Below are 23,748 nucleotides of genomic sequence, written 5' to 3'. Positions count from 1 at the left end.
CTGAGTCCTTTTGATGCTCTGTCGTTTCTTATTGAATTCACTCTGCAGATTCGGGCAAGATTTTCATTTGCCGAGAACAGAACTTGAGTGTATTCAATCCGTTAACTGCCTTATCAACACAAAGAGAAGAAAAATCAATCATTCCTCTAGCTGTGCAATTCTCCTCTGTGATATTATTTGATGAACTTGATGATTTGCTGGAAGAATGGGCTGCTTTGGCAAATTCGCAAAATGAGCTGCATGTTATCAATCAATGCCCTTCATCAGAATTTTGGCAAAAAATTGAAATATGTGCACAATGGATTCGATGGATCAAAATTCCCTTTACTGGGGAAGCTCATGACGAATCTCTTGGCATTGCCACATTTCACTGCATGCGTCGAAATGAAGTATGCTGCTCAGTGCACATGGACACCTCCTCATTGTTTTGTTGAAGATGTACGGTAGTGAGAAAGATTCCACACCAAAGATACTTATGTTTGATGTGTACAATAAAAAAATAATTTTTATGATGTCGCACTACTGGAAAGCGACAATATTTGATTTTATCTTACTCCGTTGAATTCGTTTCATTATTTTCGTTGAATAATCGTGCATTAGATCATACATATGTATCGAATTCATGTGTGGAACACTCTTATCTATGGATTTGTACCTTGGTCGTCATGATTATACATGGCAACTGCAAATTTTTCCTGCAATTTACTATCTAGTGATTTTTTCGCCAATCTATACTGTTTTTTCACGACATAATCTTGTGTTTTTCCAGGAACCAAGAGCGGCAAGACTGGACCTTACGTTAAAGGGACTAGCGGTCCGCCACAGTACGAAGGGAGCGTGTTAGAACGTTCAGTCAGATATATTTAATGACCAGGCAACCGGATACCGGCGCTCGGCACAATACGTAGGGGAGACCGGGGACAAATGTAACTAGGGGCAAATGTAACAATCGACCTCACCGCTTGTAGGATGGGGAAATCAGCTTGATATTTTAAGTGCGCATGCAGTAGTTATCTCTCCTATTATACCTGGAGTTACGTTGAGCTACGATGCGAAACCCCGGAATAATTTGCAAAAAACGAAATTTTTGACCCTCGAGTAAAGTTTTTCTGGTACGGAATAACTTCTTTAGACGAATAGTACCTCAAGCAGGGTTTGTAACCAAGTCACAAGGCACCGAGTCACAAGTCAATCTCAGTTTTATAGTTTTGACTCGAGTCAAGTCGAGTCATTTTCAATTCACCACCGAGTCAAGTCCGAGTCCAAGTCAGCGAAAATAGGCTCGAGTCCGAGTCACAGTATTATGACTCGAGTCGAGTCCAAGTCATTGTGTTGACTGCTCAGATTCCTGTCAATGACTTGTTAAACCCACCCTTTATAACTCTGTTTGATGATATCGAATGGTTCGCATTTATAATATACTAATTTTCCTCACTTTTAGCAGTTCGTGGTCGCCAATTTCAAGTACCAGTACCAATAGTCGAGATTCCAATTGTGTGGTAACTTAACTATTCTTCGAAATTACAATGAATTGTCGGTCTTCGAAGTCTGAGTCTCGAGTCATATGACTTGGTTCGAGTCATGCGCAATGACTCGAGTCCAAGTCGAGTCAATCCACAAATTGACTCGAGTCGAGTCGAGTCATTTCTGAATTTTGCGAAAATGACTCGAGTCATCAGAAAATCGTGACTCGAGTCATTACAACCCTGACCTCAAGTAGTTACAACGTGATATATGTAGCTGGAACAATGTTACCATAGTCTACCGTGATGATGGAAAGAATAGGACTTGCATCGTCGGGAAGATACCATACTGAGACACTAATCATGGTCGAGCGTGTCTGGGGCAATCTTAACACTCTGTTACTTTTGCCCCGTTACAATATGTTATCAACTCTGAATGTCTTTGTTCATATGTTGGTATTACCATTCATCTACTGCAGATAATCTTGCAACAGCCAGAAGTTCACCAAAACAGATACTACCTTGCGATACCAATTCTAACATGATCAATTGATCATCTGTCGAAACGGTCATACAGCAATAGTGGTGATGTGAATATGACGGTTCAGTTATTTTCGTGATTCAACCACCCTTTCTCATGTTGATCGACTTTTGGTGTGTCGAACTTCAATGGTCATGAGTCATGACTGAATCCTCGTCCTCTGAGTTTTATCATGGCCCACTTACATTTTGATATTTGATGTGAACAATTTATTTAAATTTTGTACAGCACAGAAGAATGTCATTATAGATTTGACGCCACACAATGTTGCGTCCACGTTTTGCTATACTATCATCGGCCCATTTAACCAAGATATGTTAGCCAGGTCGATTTTGCACCTTCGCAGGTGACCGAATGACCAACCCAATATGCACGCTGAAGAACAGAACCTTGGTAGAAGAGGCCGAATATGTGTATTGTGTAGGGAGATGATGGAATGAATGTGTCTCTTGAACACTTTAAACTTGAACAAGACACGAAGGGTGATATTGCATTCAGATACCATAAGTGCGATGGGCCGTAGCCTGGAAGCGTTCAAACTTCTCTTCCTTAGTTTCATACAATGTTACATTTTGTGCTCCCGTTTTCGTTGTTCATTTCGTTTGTTTTTAGTTATAAATAACACTGTTACAATTGCCCCGCTAGGGTGGTACAATTGCCCCTGGGTACGGGGCGATTGTAACATTTGAGCAGCGATTTATGCGAACCAAAATTTCCATGATAGATTGTTGATTTGAGTTCCAATTTAGTTTTTATATCAACTATCGAGTTGTTGGCTTCTTTATATAAAACTTTGGAAGTGAAATTTCCACGAGAAAAACACGTAATGTTGGAAAATACAAAAAGTGTTACAATTGTCCCCGACGTCTCCCCTACGTGAGAATGGGAAACTAAAAAAAAAGGTCAACTCGCCATAAACTAATATCAAATCCGGGATTTTCAGGTATCGGCGCGGAAATCAACCCTTTTTCAGTCAATTTACCAGCAATCTGAGTTAGCTGTATACATTTCCCGTTTGTATGTCGAAAAAGGTTGGCAACCACTGGTCTAGGCCCAGGTGGGTGTCTGATCTCAAAGTCCAAGTCGTTTCGACTCCTTGCTATCGTTTCATTGTATCGCAATCTTCTGGTGTTCTTGAAAGGGTGAAATCATCAATAACACACTCAACAATCGCGTTGCGTAAAAACAATGCCCTATCAGGCTATCACCGGTGCGAAAATGCACCTGTTGTAGCCTGAGCAAAACTGGTACTGTTCGACGGAGCGGCAGTCAAGCACCACTGATCTACAAGGTGCAGAAGGTAAGACTATTACACTGCTGTTTTGCTCAGTCATACACACAAACTGCAGAAGGCTGATAGGACGATAATCTCTCCAAAATACCGAAACAGCCATAAACTGACCAAAATGTACTTCCAATTAATGAATTTATTGATACACAAATGAGTTTCGTGACATGCTACAAACGTTACGCTACGCAAAACCAAGCGAACCTCAAACGTTACAAGACCATTCACAGTCGGGTAACGAAAAAGTTGGCTTGGATGTCAAGCATCAAACGACAAAACACCAGCGATGCACATTCGGCAGTCCAAGAGAAAACATAGGAAACAAAACACTGAGCCAAGTGCATCGTGTTAATCGATCGGAGTGAAGCATAGTGCAAAAAAGGTTTCAAACACAACCACAGCAATTATATGGTGGAATTACAAGCAGCGGTACGATATTCATTATTACACCAGTTGAGAGTACGTATCCATATGATAAAGAGAACAAACAACAAACCAAAGTACTGATTCTAGAAACTATGGCGATACACCAAATATTAAACAGGAACTTCAGACTGGTGCGTGTTGCCAGAGGTGCTACAGGCCCTCTTACACAGCCAAGCCATGTGTTTTCAACCTTAGCAGGTCACTGCGTTTGCGATTTCACAATGGCAACCTTTTTACGCCACACCTCAGTCCCAAACATCAAATTTTCTTCACCCGTTTCAACGTAGCAAGATGCATAACGTCAATGCGAACACTCATGTAATCTAATCATAGCTAATGAAACTGCAATAAGTTACCCTTATCTCATCATGACACATAACTGCATGCAAAACTGGATGAGAAGTCTTTGAGAAACATGGCGCGGGTCGGTTTCGTGAGGTCTTCAGGAGTACATTGTGGTGAGCAACCACTGAAAAATAAAACACCGAGTCGTTAAGTATAGGTAGATGCATTGTCAGTTTGGATTTTCTCGATTGCACCAATTTAAGACTGCGTTACAGCACCTTGCTCGGAATTATACATTGTCATAGAAGAAAATATATTGTTGTGTCAAATTCGACCACATTAGTTTTTATCTGCGTACGTTGATTTGCTCCAGTAGTTGTACTATTGGGCACGCAGTAGGGATAAGACTTGCATGAAAGTCTTTTGCGGTAAATTTTGTAAACAACACCAGTCTCTTCGGAAGGTGATGCCATTTTTGGAAATTTATATCGATTAGGCTAACTGATATTGCACTCACCTTGTCAAGCGATATCGTGGCCTTATCCTCGCCTCGTTTCTTGTACGATTGGAAGGATTCTGTGTTAAAGTACAGGCACAACGTAAATTGACTTTGATGCCGCCCGTGCCTACTCATTCGAGCTTACTGAACATGGATTCCAATCGAACCGACAGCAGAACGAAGTCGTCAAGGTCTATGGTGAGTTCTTTTGTAGCATAGCGGACGCAGAGCATTTCGTACAAGCGACTGCTCAGCTTATACCCTGAATTTAGTCGAACGAATACAGATAGATGCACAAGTTGAGAGGAACCAAAATGAAGCCTTGTCAATCTTGAAAGCAGTGGAGGGTGATGGAGGAGAACAGTTGTAGTTGATAGTTTGATAGTTTACGAACAAGTTATTTAAGGAATTCGCTGGCTATCCAAGACCAGTTACGCAGATGTGCTCTGTGGCTGAATCAGCCGCATTGCCTGTCGCCAGACTACGCATTGCAGACAGAGTAGCAAACCCATTGACTACTGTGTGGATTGGAGCTCAGATAACATCTCAAATTATGATCGCATCATAATGTGAAGGTTCAATTCACCGCAAAAACGTACACTATTGTAAAGCCAAGAATACGAAAGCATGCGATAAAGTTGCTGAATGTATTCAATAATAATGGTCTGCTGGACGAGAGCTAGAAGGGTGTCACTCACCAGCGCTAGCCAGGGCATCCCTCAATTCATACAAATCGAAGGCACCACTCTTGTCTTTGTCAAACTTTTGAAAGATGCCCTGCAACGAGAAGCCATTGCCGTTACCTTGGCATTAGGAAAACGTTGCAACACCAAAATACTTACAATCCATTTTCGGACCCGGATCCACAAGTTCTTAAACTCCTCGTAATCCAACTTGCCGGATTGAGTTTCCTAATTACGTAATGGTTAAAGAAACTGACACGGAGCAAAGTAATTCAACAGGCCGGCCTAATTTGATAAATATAAATACAATTCGATGAACGCATACGAAAGGATACGTCTATAAGCGCCACCATGCTTCGACAAGCTTCAATACCGAATCCTGTACTCTTGCTGTTGCTGTGTTCCGTATCTGTACGGACAACATTTTATTATCGAGACCCACGTCTGGAAAACTTATAATCTTACTCTTCTTGATAACGGAATTGACGATTCCTTGCAATTCGTACGCGTCGATTTCACCATCCTATGAATAAAATTCAAGTAGCATCATAACTTTAATCTGACTAGTGTTTTCTAGAGCTAGACTAATCTTGTGGAGAATTGTTGAGATTGGACAGATATTATCACATGAGAGAATAACTCACAAAAGCAATATACAATTTGAGTCGAGAGTCTCAACTTGCAATGTAAATGATTCTGCAGGCATGGAAATTCTCATTTACCATAGGTAAGAATACAAGAGCTAAGGCCTGTATCGAGCTGAAGCAGCATAGAGTTGCAGTTTTGGTCCTATAGAATTCAGAAGCATCAATGGGAATGGCAACTTCAAAATTTGACAGTGTTGCAGGGCTTCGATTGTGCGGTTGGCTATGAACCTACTTGAACAGATACTAAATTCGAAAAAAAATCTCACGTCTCCAGTAAGCTGTTCGAAGAGGCTTTTGAATCTGCTGTCGTGGTCCGCAGACTCTTGCTGTAAACAAAGCAAATATTAAACCAACTATAATAAAGAGACAGACTACGCAGTTGAACGGAAAAATCTTCAAACATTTGATGAAAGATCATCGGCAAAACATTGCGCTAAAATGAAATAAGGTGTATCATGGGGTGAAATAGCTTGATTGGTGATAAATGAAAAATATCTAGCGACTATCAATCTCTACTACTTCGGAACACAACATTTCCCGACACCACGTCTCAATGAAGTAGGCTTCTATCACCAGCACCAATTTCCACAAAGTTTCCAGTGTCAATGCAAACTACCATATCATTTGATAAAAGCGAGGAAATCAACCAAACACTCATCTGATTAGGGCAGATCCACATCAGAAAGACTTGTCAATGCCGTTTTCAGTGAAAGTATATGCCTGTTTTAAGTCGCATAGAGGCGACTGGCAAAATTTCAAAAACGTGCAAGAAGTATCAATTCAAACTTCACACAGTGGGCTGCATTACCTACCAAGTTTTAGCAAAGCATGCAAACTATCGATGCCTATTATTATTAACGTTAAGGCTGCGTTATATTGACACCAGTAGAAACCAATTTAGGGATGCATTACGTCATGCATGATAAATTTGGCACCCGTTATTTTCTTTAATTATATATCGAGAAGACGAGAACAAACACCCGCTAGTCATCCGCACATGACAAGACCAAAATCAAAAGCTAACATCCGCGGAATTAATATTCGAGGAAAGCCAGTGCAAGTACTGTCTAGCGAAATATACCTGTTTATCTCGGCGATGGCGAGGCTGAAGATGAATGTGACATATTCATATGGCGGTTGCACAATGGAGATGCCTGACAGTAATGAGGCACGGAACCCAAAACCGCAATGAATATGAATATTGATGCAGCAAGTGCAATACCAATATTCAAGTTGGCGCGTTGCAACAAATCAATGGACGAATAGCATGAAGTAGCATGGAACCCGTAGTAGAATGATCTCATGCTAGCGACACAGAATGGTGTAGTCCATTGTCAAATTCGAATGAAAACTGTTGACAAACTATTTATCATAATCAATCTTGGAGGACCGAGGTTCGAAAGAAAACTTGGCACAATGAAGACTTTTCTGGAGATACCATGTAAAACTAGCGTAATCTGCGAGTGAAGTATAGAGATCGTTACTTGGCTGATTTAATGGTGATTTTTTTCACACCCAAGCTACCAGTAGGCCTACTTGGAGAACACTGATATCAGGCGAGTCTCTGTAAGAAACTGCTTTGACCTAAACAGGCTAGCACTGCCGAAAACATATATTGCATGAGAGGGTCAAGAAACCGCAAGCAATATGATCGGAAAGAACATAAATCCTTACATCGGTGATGACAGGCCGGGCTACATTCTCATCAAGTTCCGTGGCGGTGTCCATTTCACTGAAAAGTAATGCATAGGTGACAAACAAACATAAAAATGTACTGATAACACGGTGCTACTAAAGAAATCCCACCCATAACAGAAGAGAATGAAATGACATTGCAGTGTTGCCAAAATCAGATAAAGAAGTCCCCTGGTAGACCTGGCCGGTCAAGCCGAGTATACTAGACATACCGTTAACGCTAGAGAGCCTACTGGGGCAGAAAAAGAAGTTTGAATCTTGAAGTTTGAGTCAATTTAGTCTACATCTTATCGAAAGACGAGTGTGCCACGAAACACGCAGCATGATGTCCAATGTAGATATTAATTCCTTTCGAGTAGGCTACTAGCTTACTGTCGAAACTCACTCGTCATCATGGGGAAGGAAGCAGCATAACATGTCAAACACACTCCTTCTACATAAATCTCTCGCAGATCAAAAAATCAAACTCAACCATCTCCACCCCGGCAACAGAATCGAAATGAGAAGTTTCTGACACAGGAGTGACTCTCACATCCTGCGCTAATCATCACACGATTCAAAATTTACTTGTTCGTTATCGACGGTCGAGGAAATAAAACGATCCGTCTACGTAAAGGAACCCGCGTAAGTTGTAATAAGCAAACGATTGCTTCCTGCGTGACAAAACAACTGCCGCAAAGCATTTACACGCGCGCAGTCTCGGCGATACATCCGGCTTTCCTCTTTTCGACGGCATAAACACTGCGGTGCTTCCACAAGTGTTTCGCGATTCTGTATTTTTACGGCATTTGAAATTATTTTGCGCCGCATTTACGTTTGGGGGCACAGAAATAATATTTTGAAATAAACCCCAATATTTTGGACTGACGCTCGTCAGGGCTTATCATTACCAACTAGTAGAGGATTGAAAAACGTATCACCAAATATCAATTCCCCGGCATGAAAGAAATAGAACGTTGTATATTTTCGCATCAATGTTTTTGCGGCATATACACCGACTCACGATATACATACACACAATCTGTGCATATGCATACCATGAGTGCATTGACAAGGAATGCGCAGATAAAGCCTTTTAGGGCTCTCTAAGTCTTGCACCAACCCTCCATACTATCCCGGTTTTGCCGGGTGCCAAGCGGGGAAGTCATGGATACCAGTTTTACTAATCAAGTCTCCGGGGATTGAACCTACGACCAACCGATCAAGAAGCCTGACGCTCCACCATTACGCTATCTTAAAGATCCTAGTTATCAGAACGAAGAGATGGTATGAAATATTGATATTGGCATTATTGCCTCGATTGCTCGAATTTTCATGCCAGTAACAGCATGTGATACGATTGTTGATGTACAATGTTTTATTCAATTACCGGTATCTAGTTGCTGACGATTACCCCTGACACGTGTCAGACGGGAAATATTCGCGTTTATTTGAATATGTATATATAATTCAATTGCATACTGAAGTTCTGTATCTTCAAGATTTGTTTGATAAAACAGCAACTTACGCTGTGCCCGATCTCTTCTCTGTAAATATCCGCAAAATGAAGTCCGCTTCTTCGTTGGGTTGAAACGTAGACGGGACGATTACGTAAGTGCCCGGCGGAAGAATGAACCGCTCCGAATTCTCTCGGAGGTTGATAAAATTTTTCGCCCTCGCGGTAGACGCGTTGTACAGGAAGAATTCTTTTTTAAGCGGCTTATCCCCGGCTTCGTTCAGCTACAGGATGAAAAGAATGTTTCCTTCAGATTTCGCAGACGCAGCAAGGCAGATTTGCATCGGGCTATTATCAAGCTCACTTACCGACCCAAATTTAGTCCGTAATAAGTAACTTCAACTCAAAATACACCAGAAGTACCATCACCAAAACACAATTCACCCGTTAAGGACAAAGATTGAAGAAAATATAACACAATTCGATGTGCTATCGAAGTAGAAGTTGAATCTATTGTAGAAGCAACTCAACAATTGCCGAAGAGAAAAACGGAACAAAATTCCTCAATGCAGTAATTTCATTCCAATACAGTCAGCCATTGACCAAGGTATTGATTTTAGGGGTTGGGGCAGGCAGTCAGTTACCGGCCATTCCGAAATGCAAACATAAGGTGTTTGTGAGATATTAGCTTTTCCCTGGCGAGTAAACATAACTTATATTTCCTGTCCCCTTAACCACATATCGAATGAGATATTCAAGGTCACAGTATTACTTTTACATTTGCGACTATGCCTTTGGGGATGGCAATACCACGTCAAGTGGATGAAAATGAAATAGATTAACAAATTAATTCTCATCACATTTCATTACAGTACGAAGAAACTTGTAAAGCATTACAGTACGATATTCAAAACTCTAGCGTCAGCAAAGCGCAAATCAAGTTGAACAACTAGTTCTAATTCATGCAAACTCATTAGAAGAAGCAGCACTAGATTAGCAATTAGCGTACTGCAGGCACACCCATTTATTGATCTTGAATTAAATTTGTGCGGCCAAATAAGGTCAAAGTCAAGGCAAGACCAGGTTACTTTTGATGTAGAATTCCCCTGGCTGGCGACCAATGGGTTCATAACAACTGGAGTGTATCTGTTCCATTCCCGAGGGTGTTAAGCAGATCGATTCAATGTTACAGGGTTACACTTTGATAAAATATGAATAGTCTACACTGTAGGCCTACGCTACTGCATGATATACCACAATTGTGAATCTACATTAATTATTAATAACAGCATGCGTGAGTTTAAAATCAGTGGAATTAGGTCATTCTACTCAAAACCAGCACCAAAGACACCGCAGAATTAGCGCAAGATTAAGTTGCACAAACCAAAAAGCAGGTGCGGCTCAAAGCTAACCATCATCTAATTTGTTTACCTGTTCTTCGGTGAGCTGAACAATGATAAAACAAAGCCACATCGTTACTTCCGTTGTGTAAACAGGCAAAATAGTTCGACAAAATGATATGAGAATTAAAATATAACACACACAACAAAAAACAATCCTGTGGCTGAAATACCATACTGACTGGTATTGGTATAAGCCTATAAGTAATTCCCATCAATTGTTCATCACAGTCCTGTTTTGCTCAATAAGACAAAGTCAGATACTGTACAGTGATAGAGATGTGAATGTTGATAGAAAAATGAGTAATAAAAAAGGTTTACGCGGAGACATTTCGAAAACTTGCTCTTGTCAGGTGGTCAGCGCTTGCCGACCTTTTCAAGCGTTTTTACACCCTTTCAACGTTTACACAAAATTTATATACCACAACCTAATATTGATGCGAATTAGCCAAGCTGATGACCAGAGAAAAAAGCAGGCTTTGCCTATTGAGTCTCAACATCATTGGCATCTGACTAAAAAATATACAAGGTCCCATTATCAATTGCAAGTTGCGATGAGTCCTGGTATGCCCCATGCAAGTGAGAAGACACAGAAGTGAAAAGCACTGGTCTAATGCACAGAAAAACTGTATCAAAATGTAGGTATCGATTGCCTCGTGAAAAAAACTTTGCAAAAAAGAACTAGCGATTTGACACTCACTTTATACAAGGCGAAACCTATCGTCAAAATTCCCAGGCCCTTTGCCTTTTGCTTCCTACGATTTTTCTGCATCAGAGAGACGAGGAAGCTGCATCCCTCGACATCGTCATCCGGGTCATCGTCTTCCTCCTCCAGGGTCAGACGAAACTGGGGATTGATCCAGAACGTGTCTGTGATAGGCACAATTTCAGTAAGTAGCAATAGCATTGAAGAGCACAAGAAATATTATCTGTATGACGAAAAATATTGAGGGAACATCATAATAATCAGGATTAGACCGCAGCCGATTATATTAAGTCTGTATCACACTTTGAAAGAAAAACCACAATAGGCAATCTTCGTAACATCCCAACACGCTAGTCAAAGAACTATATACTGTCAACGTCAGACTGGAAATATTGATTTCTTTCCTATAGTTTACAGGCATCCAGATACGGGCCTTTCTAATTTCTTTCATGTCTGAGCACAGCAGTGGCTGTAAAGCTGTTCATATCAATGCCTGAAAGCTTTGGAAATGAGAGTTAACTAGATGCCATATCTTTTGAATACCGGCTGAATATATCGGCGTTATTGGGGAAGGTGCTCGTCATCGGTTTTATTGGAATCGGATCAAAAATACGATATCGGTGGGGCTCTCATCAATATTGAACCCTTAGTGAAGTCTGACGGAAAGATACCCATATTTGTGTCGTTGATTGAAACGAAATATCATCCTATTATTATCGACGGAAACCTCGAAACTGATAATGTGCCGGTATGACATTCTACCGTGTTATACGGATAAATGCCTCCTTTTGATGAGTTCGTAGCCATCGTCCGACATCTACACAAAGGTTTTACCAAGAACACAATGCACAAGTCCTGGAACACCTGTCTTTGTTTAAAGTTATGTAGGCTATGAAGTAAGAGCTCGACTGACAGCTATTGTTGTATGGATGAAAAAGCAAGTTGCAATTTAACAGATAAGTGATAGCAACTAATGATGACCAGAGGCAACGATAACAATAGCAAATCGCAAGGCTGCCGCTTAAAGTAAACAAGACACAAACAAAGGCAAATTCCATAAGAAGAACTGAAATCCACATCAAGCCCAAACACCCCTTTTACATGTAGCGGTTAAGAACTGCAGAGGTGGGTCACTAACAATGTACTTCTATTATTCTTACTCAAGTGGCTGGGTTTAGACTACTCCAGTTGGAACACTGTGAGCTTTGAAAAGTATAAATCAGTTCTGTAATGGAGTTTGCATCACTTTGAAAATTGTCATGAGAGCTGTACCAAATATCATCCCTGCATTACAGCAAATGAAAATATTTTCGAAGATCGTGACTGTTTGTAGTATCACTTGTCTTTTTTCATTAGTCCCGAAGATTCATTTTTAAATTTCAAAAGTAGCCACTACTGATAAAATAACTGATAAAAACTGATTAACTAAATGTGATCGGAATTGCTACTGCTACTTTCAAGTGATTTTCCATTACTTTTAATTCTACTTGTGTCGCAATGCAGACCTGTCAGCGATTCAAGTTTAATTTTGGATAGGACGGCTCAATATTTGCCCTGGATCATGTCTCAAATTCATCTTGATACATATTGACGCGCCAAATCTAAAAAAATTAACAACTGCAAAGGAATAAAGACAGCAAAATCATGTTCACCTGGGAAATTTCTACACCCCCCGGCGCTGCAGCCCCGAATCCACCTTCCTTCGTGAAGGGAGGTGATCCAGGAAGCGGACGGGTCGCTGTCTTCGATCGCGTCGGGACCCAGGTTACAGATCTCGAGCTTGGTGAAGCTGGCACAGAAATCCTGATACGACATCCTGCAAAATTATTCGAAACACAGGTGTGTTTCAAGTATTTCACAGTACCAAAGACAAAGAAGCATATACATCAGACACTGTCTGCACCAAGTGAGTAATATAATAACTAACCCGGTCTGCATTCAAAACATATTAGTATCTCGCCAATACGTTTTCAATTTCACAATACCTGTTTCCAGAGTGCATTTCTGGGCTCATGACACCTGCTGAAGATATTCCCATTCATAATTTCGGCTTCGTCATGCGAAGACTGCCCCACAAATATCCACGTCATAATCTAATTTATTGGAATCGCTACAATTTCGAGGTAGTCATGGGATTCCTGAAATATTTTTCAACTGAAATTTTCAAGTCTCCCTTACATTGACACCGGCGTACGCGAATTCAAAACTTTCCCTTCTAATTATGTACATTTTCTGCTACCACAAAGATAATAACGCCATTTCTTCGTCAAATTAAGATAATTTGATATTTTTTCGACCATAACTATGTTATTGCACTCGGTAACAATGCTGAGGGACGAACGTGACTTCACAGAAACGTAAATTTCGATCAAGTGAGGTTTCAGAGCTCCCATGTTGGGGAAGAAAGAATCGAAACTATAATTCTCGTTGATAATAAAACTTTTGGTGGAAAGGGGAGTATAATTTCAGTATTTGAAATGATTGTTTCTCAACTCAAATTGCACTACAATTAATACTCGATTCGGATTTGAACACGCAAACCCTTGTGGCCATTGCTAATGATCACCTTATAATTTCCGGCCATGCAAAACTCACCAAAATTCACCGTCATCACCGAAATCGACCTGTAACTTTCTCTTCTCTGACTCGCTGATGGTTTTCCATTTACTCGAGCTGAAAAGATAAATTTAGATACATTACATCAAGGGAGAATGGCGCCTTCGAACAACTCAAATTACACTGCCTCAAGCAATAAATTCAGGCAAGTGGACATTGGACAAGTCACGAAAAGGATCGTAGCAATTCAGGTATGTTGAATGTACCGGTAACTTAATTCAAGCTCACGCAGCACTTGAGCATACGGTACCAAAGACAGGAACTGTTCCTATGTACTTGTGTGATTGCCTCATTTTGGAAATCGTCATAGAGATCAACAAGGTGATAGCCAGCAGTGAAACCAGGGCTGTACAGTGTACATTCGAGGCATGCGAAGTCTTTGAAATTGGATGCCTCAAATATAGATGAATAGGCAAACGTTGCATGGGTTCAAGCTGCCTTTAATTATGATGTCAAATCACCTGCTATCTTCTCTAAATATAGACCTATTAATAGCGAAAAATGACGCTGTATTTCTGTTGTCCGGATGAAGTCATTTGACAACGATGACCAGAAACAGTGTGTTGGTTACTGGTCACAGTTAATTTTTCTAACTGGAACGGCACAGACGTATGCAGTGGCTGTCAATATTCAAGTATATCTTTAACCCTACTAAAGATTTCCCCCACACAAACATCCTTTTCGTTGGCTACGTACACATTTGACCAATGGACCATTTCCTGAATTGATTGTACGACTCTTCATTTCTCATACATTTATACTGTTCCGTACACACAATCATCCAAGAATTGGTAGTGCATGGATAGTTAATAACTGGCGATGGGCTGATCCTTAATTTCTCTACCATACTTGCTTTTATAACCTCGTCAATTTACCATACTTCTGATTGAACATCGTGGCTTGTTGCGTATTACACTATTACATCGCCTCAATAAGAAGTCCATCGTATAGTCAAACTATGGTACAACAGCTAGACGGATATTAGGGAAGTGCAATCTTGTTCTAAGTGGGCCAGATTTAAATAATGCAGGCGAACCATGGGCCCGCACATAGATTTTCTAGTAGCTGCACTGCAAGGCTTATCATCCCATCAAGAACTAGTAACGCTGACGGTGAGATTTATCAATAAAATTAGATGCTGAAGTACACAAAACAATCATTAACGCCTGGAGGAAGATTATACCGAGCACAAGAAAAATATGTTATTTGCATGTTTTTATGATTTAGTGTTTTTGTCATTTCTTTAAGTCCGCTTGAGGCAAACGTGCCAAACCAACAGCTAAATTAGAAATATCCACACAATTTTTCTCTGCAGGGAGCTGTATGCACACCACTGGTCCAGATACCTACTACATCGCTTACCAACTAGCTGGGATAGCAATGCAGCGATGTGTCTGTACCACTGTCTGCACTGTATTTACAGCCCCAACTGTTACTGCCGCTGTTCTTATTAAAACGTTTGTGGGTCGGCCGTTAGCCGTTGAAGTTGACTTCATCACGGACATTTTGATTTTTCGGATACTACCGTAGTTTAAATTTTTCTTCTTGCTCCTCTGGTGATAGCTATTGAAAAATAGCTCATACTATTCAACTGGTGATATCAAAATCTTGGCATATACCATATTTAGCATACTAGTTTGCATGCTGTATTAGCATATCAGTAAAATACATGATTAAGTATTCTCATGTCGGAGAACAGAAGAATTATCAAGAGTCACTGTAAAGTTACAATGCCAGAGGCACATAATCTGTATGATTTGGATGGAGATTACGTCAAAAATATATCATTGTGTATTATCACCGTAAACAGAATTTGGAATTGCCAAGTAAACAGAGTGATATCGCTTTTTGTGCACATTGCACTGTTCAGATAGTCTACCTTGGATACCACACACATTATAGCTGTTTACCATTGAATAAATCATGCAATATATCGGACTTTCCAGTTTGACAATTAATCATACAGGCATTTTTAACTCAAAATATGTGATTTTCCTGAAAATTGATCAGGCTTGAGACCAATTCAAAATTTAATACAGGGATGAATCTATTATTTTTAGGCGGTATCCAGCATGACCAAAGCTTTTGGAATACTACGGGAATCACTACTGTTGTAATCACGCTATTGGCCATTACGTTCAGGCACTGAACTTAACGTCCTGGATTCATTTTAATCTGAACACCGTGAATTTAGTTCACTCAATACGGTAGTTTAGCTGTCATAGAATTTAGAATACCAACCAATTCCCAGTGTCTGAGATATACTTGGTGAGTTAGTTTCAGGAAAAGAATAACCACGACCATACATTTAGGGACGTTTCGGAGTACCGAACCTCATGATACATTTGAATGATGTATTCATATTTGTGAATTCTTTCTGTTGGCATACACTAGGTTGGTGCATAGTGATGATGTTGGTCTCCAGAACAGACAAATGGAATAAATTACGACCCTTTCATAATATCGAGAACATGTCCTCATTACAATTAACAGCACACGTTGGATTTTCCAGCAAGTGTATACAGATTGGAGACTTTTGACCAGTGGCTTGGTTTTGTTCGATAACAAACAGATTATTTTGCTTCTACTTGGAAATGTACGATTGATTTGATAGACTGTGGAATGTGTTCTTTAATATATCCCTGCAACCGTTTGGAAGTTATCCCTAAGTACGTACTACAATATGGGAATATTAACATGTACAACAGTCTTCATTTCCAACCGTTAGCCTACGCTTTCACGAATAAGAAACATACTCATCACTCCAAGCGCCATTCCATTCGACTTTCCCCCAAGGATTACGCACCCGCACCAGCTGCACTTTATTACTCAACTGAAACAGATCGAATCCATTGACCGTTGCATAGATCATACAAGTTCTTGATATATTTCAATATCACACGGGTTAATACAGCATGTTATACAGTTGACTACATACCTGTTCGCAACCGGTAATACTGTACGCATGTCCCATTATCAATCCGTTTGCTAATTTGGATTCTCTTTGGTTAGAACTTTGAGTCTAGATGAAATAAATCTTTCAATGGTAGCCAATCGTATGCTGCTCAAGACATATGCAAGTCCAGCTCCCAGCCAATGTGTATAAAGTCTATCTGATGAGCTAATATATGTTGCTCACGCCAAGACTTATCAATAACGGGTTTCAAGAGAACATTGAGACACCACATGTACTATAGGTACTACAACATCAACGAAAAACATCACCGATAAACTTTTCCTAGGCACATCCCAATTTTCATAATACGATATATCCAATGCATTCCTACTATTGATTGAAGCCATATAACTGCGAATCTAATTTATATAAATTTTCATTGTGTTTCTTTGTACCCGAACAGACGCCTTGTTACGCCTTAAAATATGGCAAAACCACACCCATCGGTTTACCACAACCCAATCGTGATTCAATAAATTTTGAAACAAGATATATTCAAGGCATCGACCATCAGTAAACATACAAATAGGTGTGATTCGATCGTAAAATTGTAAATGAGAAGCTATAATGTTAGAAAGTGAAACGGGGTGATTCTATATGTAGAACAGTCGAGCGGAATAGCAGCTATGCATGGTTGAAGATGTGTCAAATTAAAGGTGTGCTTACTTATAAACAACGAATTGTGAAAAATATGACTCTTTCAAGTGTGCGTTAAGATATATATAACAAAATATGACTAGAAATTGAATTTATAAAGATAAGTTCATCTCTCAGTTTACTGCAGGCCGGGGGTCACCACATATTGCTATTTTCGATGTTATAAGTAAACATAATCTAAACATCAATTCTGATGACTCCTAATCTCTATTTATATCTTTTCTTTGAAGATGCATATCCTGTTATATGATAAGTTACTCCAAATACAGGACAGCACACATAAATGGACAGAGATGAAATAGGATTGTCTTCATGATCCATCAGCCGGGCCACTCAATGAATATTCACATTAGCCATGTGCCAAAATAGGTTTCCAAATGGTAAATGATAAACCTTCCATGACCACCAAGAACATGCCTGTAATGTAAGGGACTCAAACTCCAAATAACTAGGGCAAAGTAAGTGACAACAACACGTTTTTAGTGGTAACATGGTAGCTAGGAGACATATAGATGCAACAAGATAAAAGAATAGCTTACTACACAATCGCTTACAATCTGTGATGATATACGGACATCATTAGTGCGTTGAATGCTCCGTTAAAAGTCAGCACCACGTTATAAAAGAAAACGTGAGTGGATATCATGGCGTAGCGTACAGGACTATAGGCATACATAAAACTTGTCGATCAAACTCTAGAGCTTTTCAATCATTACCTTCAGTTTGTGGAGGAAACAATCGCATTGATATCAAATCATTCATTATGAGGTGACTTGTGAATGAAGCGACAGAGGCGAACAAGAGCATGTTTTCAAGGTAAAAAGAAAATTTCACATTAACCATTACAGTAATCAAATTTTTCAAACAATGTGACTTAATATCCCATAGCGGTGACTAAATATGACGCAAATAACAATCGACATCCGTCTCTGATAAAATCTCAAGACATGAAGTTTCTACAAGAATGTAACATTGCATCTTAAACGAAATTTCTAGGATGGTGTCAATGGCAACTTGCAAAGTAAAAATACTCAACCCACCTCAACGGCACACCCCATGAGGGCACCTTTCAGTAGAGACTTGTGCATCACTTTGAACAAGTTTTTCGGGGCCTTCCTCAATTCGTAGGTTTCGGTAACGCCACCGGTAAAATCCTCCATAGCTTCGGTAGTGCTACCGCCCTTCAGAGCTTCGTAAGAGCCGTTTAGCCTGAATTGATAGGGTGATTAGAACAGGTGCAGGAAAATATGAATGGGCTTGGCCTTATAATACCAAAATTTCAACTTAACATGACACGGAATTAATCATATCGACTTTCTAATTATACATCAAGTAGGCATGTAGATATGTTGAAAATGTTATTGAACGCCAGTGTAGATTAGGCTGCGCTTGGAAGAATGCAGCAAACGTTACTTGGCGTATGCTTTTTCCAGAAGTGCACTCCAGAATTCGTTCTTCTCGGCAGAATGAAGATAAACTAATCTCCCGTTGTATGTTGGCAGAAGATCGTCGACAACGACATCAGTCCATACACCATACTGTGAACAGATATGACTTCTTTAATAAAAGATAATAATAATATTTGAGAGAATATGTATTTTTATACAACATCAACCCTGTAGTAGGGTTCGGCAACCTTTTCATATTGCAGACCGCAAAAAATATGAATATGGAGGCTGGCTTGCTGACCAATATAATATGGTGAAGCTAAAGTCGTGCGTAATCCAAAGTTGACAGATTAACCAGGGTGAACTTTTAAGAAGGCAAATCATTCCCAAAATGTGGCAAACCCATGGATCACTTGTTGCATTTGCTGCAATTACAAATGTTGTTGGACCAATTTCGAAGACAAAGACTTTAAGGGTGAGGGTGCCTTTCTCACATAGTTACCGCACACGTCATCGTTAACCTTCTTGGCATGCTTCAAAATTTAGAAGAAACTCACTATTTTGTCACCACAAAAACCCAAATGCGTCATTAGTGATATTGATGGTGTGTTCTGCTTTCATAAAACGATGGTAAGAATTTGGTATATGTGCAGTGAAGTAAAAAATAACCTGTAACAGACAGCCTTCAACTGTATCAAATTTTTTCGCAAATGTCGATCATATCACATCTTAATCAACTTACAATCATTGAGTGTGAGTATTATTTGACATACCAAGCAATTATGCTGCTATTGAAGACTAGGCGAGTCTATAGGCTTGGTTTGAATGTAAATAGTTGGTATCTATGAAAGAATATGGTCGCAAGAAATCACCGGCTGAGTACACAAAACTATAATTCGATGTCTATTTCTTTTAAATAGCATATGGGTACTGAATTTAGTGTGCTATACCTGCCAAAATTGAAAATGGAAAATGCCGGCATATTCCCCTTGCTTGAATGATTGATCTTGAGGTATAATTCTGTATAGGAGAGCGTCATTCAATGAGAGGGAAGCAATGGCAGCCAACAGCCAGCAGTCGCCTGGAATAATATGCATTCAACATTCAATTCTGTTACTAAAAGATCCAAAGCACAAGTATACCTAATTCTCCTTGTTCGATGTCAAATCGACTGGCACCGCCGACAAATAATTGCGGGTCATCACAAATATCCTGCAATTTTATGTTGAAATTTAGAAATGTTCGCAAATTTGTGAGATGTGCACAATCTCAATGCTCAAACACTCGTACCTTTGGCCTCTTCCATTCAAAACTGACTCGGGGTCTTTGACTGAAGAACAAGGCACCGTCGTTTGCAGGAAATTCTGGATCCTCAAACAGTACACCTCTATCCAAACACTCCTGCCGTATTTCGTGGAAGGTTTTGCCATCCGTCGATATACTAGGACCTGCTCTTCTGGGTTGGTATCTGTAACGAGATTTAACAAAATCTGGCTAATATCAGATATGAACAAAAGCGTGAATTCAAATTAAGGCAACCAAGAATTAAAATATAATCATAAAATAACAAGTGAAATAGTATGTAGGGAAGAAAATATGTTGAATTGACTAAATTATTGTATAGGCTATTGAATTTACCTTCTGATACTAGATCCACTGTCCACAGGAACCGTAGTTCGATATTGCTTTCTATAATATGGCATCTTTGGTTATAAATATCCTACAAAACTGCAAAAACATCAAAGTTTGGCCTTTATAAATCGTTCATTAGAAAAAAAACAATTGACGAAATAACACAATTATACTGCGGTGATACTAACTGGAGCATCCACAATATACGAATGAGGAAATTCTGCCTTGTTGTGTAATTCAACTTGACTGAGAATCAATCGGAGAGTGTAACCTTATTGGAACAGTAGGCAAATATTTATGGAAATTCACTTCACAACGACATAGACCAGGTGATTGACTGGAGAGGATATGTTAAATTACACATAATGCAGACTGCAGAGCTTCTGACAGGTATTTTTGACAAGGTAGCACGTAGGCTAAGGAGTAGCTGGCAATTGAAGGTTGTAATTGCCATGCTTAGAATGAACAATATTAATGCAGTAAGCTTGATAGACCATTTACTATTTGCATGTGATTAGGTGCAATTGTGCATATGTTTGCAATGTGATAAAACCTTTGGCTCTAACTACGATGTTATTTGTGTAGATTTAACCAATACCCCATCACCGCCAAGAGAAGCTCTTATGCACCCAAAGCCTTCCATTTCCAGCTCATTTCTAAGTTGTGAAATACTGTCAGAGTTATTTTGCAAATAATCCAAAACTACAATTGCACAACCCCCTCCGCCAGCGCCAGTTAACTTTGCGGGACATCCATACTTATTAGCGATAAAACATATTTTATCTAACGCACAATGACTGACCCCGATTGCCTTCAAAAGACTCTGATTAGTTGTGATCAGTCTGCACCATTCCGAAAGCAATTGTGCGTTATTGCTATCATCAGATAACTTTCCCAGTAAGGACTCGGCAGACGTAGCGATACCATTTAGTGACTCCATAATGGGTAACACAACATCAGGGTGACTGTCAGCATACTCCTTCACCTTAGATACCAGCGTCTTCGTACTTCGAGTAATCTTAGTGTCTACTATTAGTAATTGCAGAGTTGGCATCTTAGATAAGGGGATGATATCACCATTTTGGAAAGACACGGCCCCTCCGAATGTTGCAATTGAGTTGTCGATTCCAGACGGGGTCTTATGGACTATTTTTTCCAATTCAAAAGCCAATGAATTGATAGCATTCAAATCATTTTCATTAGTGATTTTTGAAAATTTCTCAGACACACCAGGTTTCGTTACGCTGCCCGATATGATTAAAAACAGACATGCAATGCTTGTATTGAATGCGGCAGACGAGCCAAGCCCAGCACCAATTGGAATCTCAGAAGATATTTTTATTGTGACAGTCGATCCTTTATCTCCACAATTCTGTCGTTGGCGGTGTGTATGATAATATGCATACAGAATGCATGATAATGCAATTCGCGCAAAATCTGTGTGCTCTAATTCTTGTAGTGTCTCATTGCATTTCACTTTAACAATTTCCATTACATCTTGCTTTTCTTCCAAGTCCGTCAAATTCGCTATTATTTCAACTTCATTCAGATGAACAGATGGCATTGATATTACCAACGATGATTGTAGTTGGGGAGATACGGCCGCATCCACAACAACTCTTGATCCGATAGCACACGCAATTGCCTTTTTTCCATAAACAACTGAGTGTTCCCCATGTAGTATGATCTTACCAGGAGCGGAAACACTAAACTTTGCAGCCATCTGATGAATATGATTATTCCCAAGGGTACTAATGACAAAAAGTTACTAACATAGAAGTTGGATGTAATAGGTTAAGTTAAGTTCGTTTTAATCAATATTATAATCAGTTCAGAATAAAAAGATATATATATATATATATGGAGTAGTCAAAACAACTTGGTTCAAAGTAAATAAAATTTTTGGATTAAACATAGTAAGAAAAACATCAAAATGACGCATGCATAAGGATTGAATAGTCAATCAAAAGGAAGTGGCATGTGTTCGTAGAAGGCATAAGTCAAATTGATATGACAAAACTCAATTAGACCCGAAATGCTATAGTCAGCCCATTATCTGTTTACTAGAGCCCCGGAATGGAATTGGTGGCAACGTCACGCAGGATTTTCTGTTTATTTGCTTAATTATTCTTTATAGAAAAGCTATCATTACGCAGGATTTATTTCAAAAAATGAACCGAGATTCCATATAGGCTAGAGCCTGCGACTCTTGTCTCGATGATGGACATTTTCAAAGACGTTTAAAATGGCCAGGAAATTGCTTTCGTTCCTTAATTTGGACCCAAGTAGAACAGTAGAATGAATAACTTTATTCAGTTTATTGTGAATCCCTAGAATCAGGTACCTTTCAGGCTTTCATACATATACCAATTTCTATTACCGTATATACAATGTGGTTGCCTGTTCTAGTATTTCTGCTTGGGATAAGGACAAGTACAAAAATTGGATTGGGACACTGTTAAAAATGAAGAAATGAATATATTTCAAATGGAAACACGGGCAACTCATTTAAAATTTGACGTCATATCCAAAATGTATTAAATCAACAGTTTGATAATGTAGCTATTGTCGAACTTTAACTATATCAGGAATAGTCAATGAATTTATGGAAGTCAAAGCTTCCCATCCCACAATGTCCTGCTCATAGGAGTCATAGTCCAAGTCGTAGTAGCCGTATTATCCGGCATAGTAAACTAAAACTACAGCGTGGACTATTGTCGTATCGTACGTGAATTTCATATCAATGCAAAATACCACACAAAATAAGCGATGCCAATGGCCGCTGCGCAGACCTACATAACCCTGCGGATCCTAAATCAGCAAGTCGTGCCCTGAACCTGAATTCATAGAAGAGTAGCGTACCATTATCTTCTGTTCCGATTACGCTAACGCTAGGTCTGCTGTAGCGGACGTAATATGTTTACAAAATAGCGACTGCTCGACTTTGGTGCAAATGCGTCATCTAACGGCATTTGTTGTTGCCCCAAACCAGATTTATTCATCGACCGCAGCAGTAATAACAATAATATCCTGTATCAACAAAGCGGTTTATCCATGACACCACACATAAAAAAATCACATAACGGTGGTTGGTCCCAAAATTAGTTATTATAAATTTCGAGGTTATTGATTATTGATCTGAATCTATAGCATTCTGTCTGCGATGTATCGTTGCACGCGGTTGTCTCCTGTTTGATGACTTTTTCATGCCTGCTAAAAATGTCCACTCCCACTACACGAGATCCTCGTCTAAAGGAAATATCTACTTACCCCCACCCAATAGCAACCTAACTAAGAGATCTATCGACTACTCGGGACCTATCATCTGGAATGCATTACCACCACATATCCGTGAATTGCTTTATAATAGATTCAAAAAAGCCCTACTTGATCACCTCTTGTCGTTACACTAACACTGTTGCCCTACCTCG

At 39.6% G+C, this 23,748-nt stretch overlaps 2 protein-coding genes across 4 annotated transcripts; both read right to left on the bottom strand.

The window, feature by feature from the left end:
• Positions 1–3,413: 3,413 nt before the first annotated feature.
• Positions 3,414–20,466, bottom strand: LOC145449650 (calpain-9-like). Of its 3 annotated transcripts, XM_080328045.1 has the most exons (23): positions 20,324–20,466; positions 19,976–20,153; positions 19,828–19,897; positions 19,636–19,766; positions 18,711–18,835; positions 18,338–18,506; positions 16,623–16,706; positions 16,441–16,517; positions 13,664–13,741; positions 12,721–12,884; positions 11,063–11,232; positions 10,394–10,408; positions 9,035–9,246; positions 7,507–7,564; positions 6,914–6,937; positions 6,099–6,158; positions 5,651–5,708; positions 5,521–5,594; positions 5,345–5,413; positions 5,201–5,279; positions 4,648–4,764; positions 4,521–4,579; positions 3,414–4,187 (listed from the first exon to the last, which is right to left on the bottom strand). In XM_080328045.1, exons 1-23 carry the CDS (start codon positions 20,386–20,388, stop codon positions 4,161–4,163), a joined length of 2,163 nt encoding a protein of 720 aa, XP_080184171.1. In that variant the 5' UTR covers positions 20,389–20,466; the 3' UTR covers positions 3,414–4,160. The 3 variants fall into 3 exon arrangements, with proteins under 3 accessions (XP_080184171.1, XP_080184173.1, XP_080184172.1); XM_080328047.1 differs by lacking the exon at positions 6,914–6,937; XM_080328046.1 differs by lacking the exon at positions 10,394–10,408.
• Positions 20,414–22,455, bottom strand: LOC145449651 (mevalonate kinase-like). The gene has a single exon (XM_080328048.1). The coding sequence runs from the start codon at positions 22,038–22,040 to the stop codon at positions 20,883–20,885; it is 1,158 nt and encodes a 385-aa protein (XP_080184174.1). The 5' UTR covers positions 22,041–22,455; the 3' UTR covers positions 20,414–20,882.
• Positions 22,456–23,748: the final 1,293 nt, after the last annotated feature.

The sequence above is a fragment of the Botryllus schlosseri genome, chromosome 11 (assembly GCF_051294905.1).
Source record: "Botryllus schlosseri isolate E-star chromosome 11, Bs_hap1, whole genome shotgun sequence".
NCBI lineage: Eukaryota > Metazoa > Chordata > Ascidiacea > Stolidobranchia > Styelidae > Botryllus > Botryllus schlosseri.
Note: the sequence above shows the minus strand (reverse complement) of the source record. Positions and strands in the feature narration are given on the sequence as shown.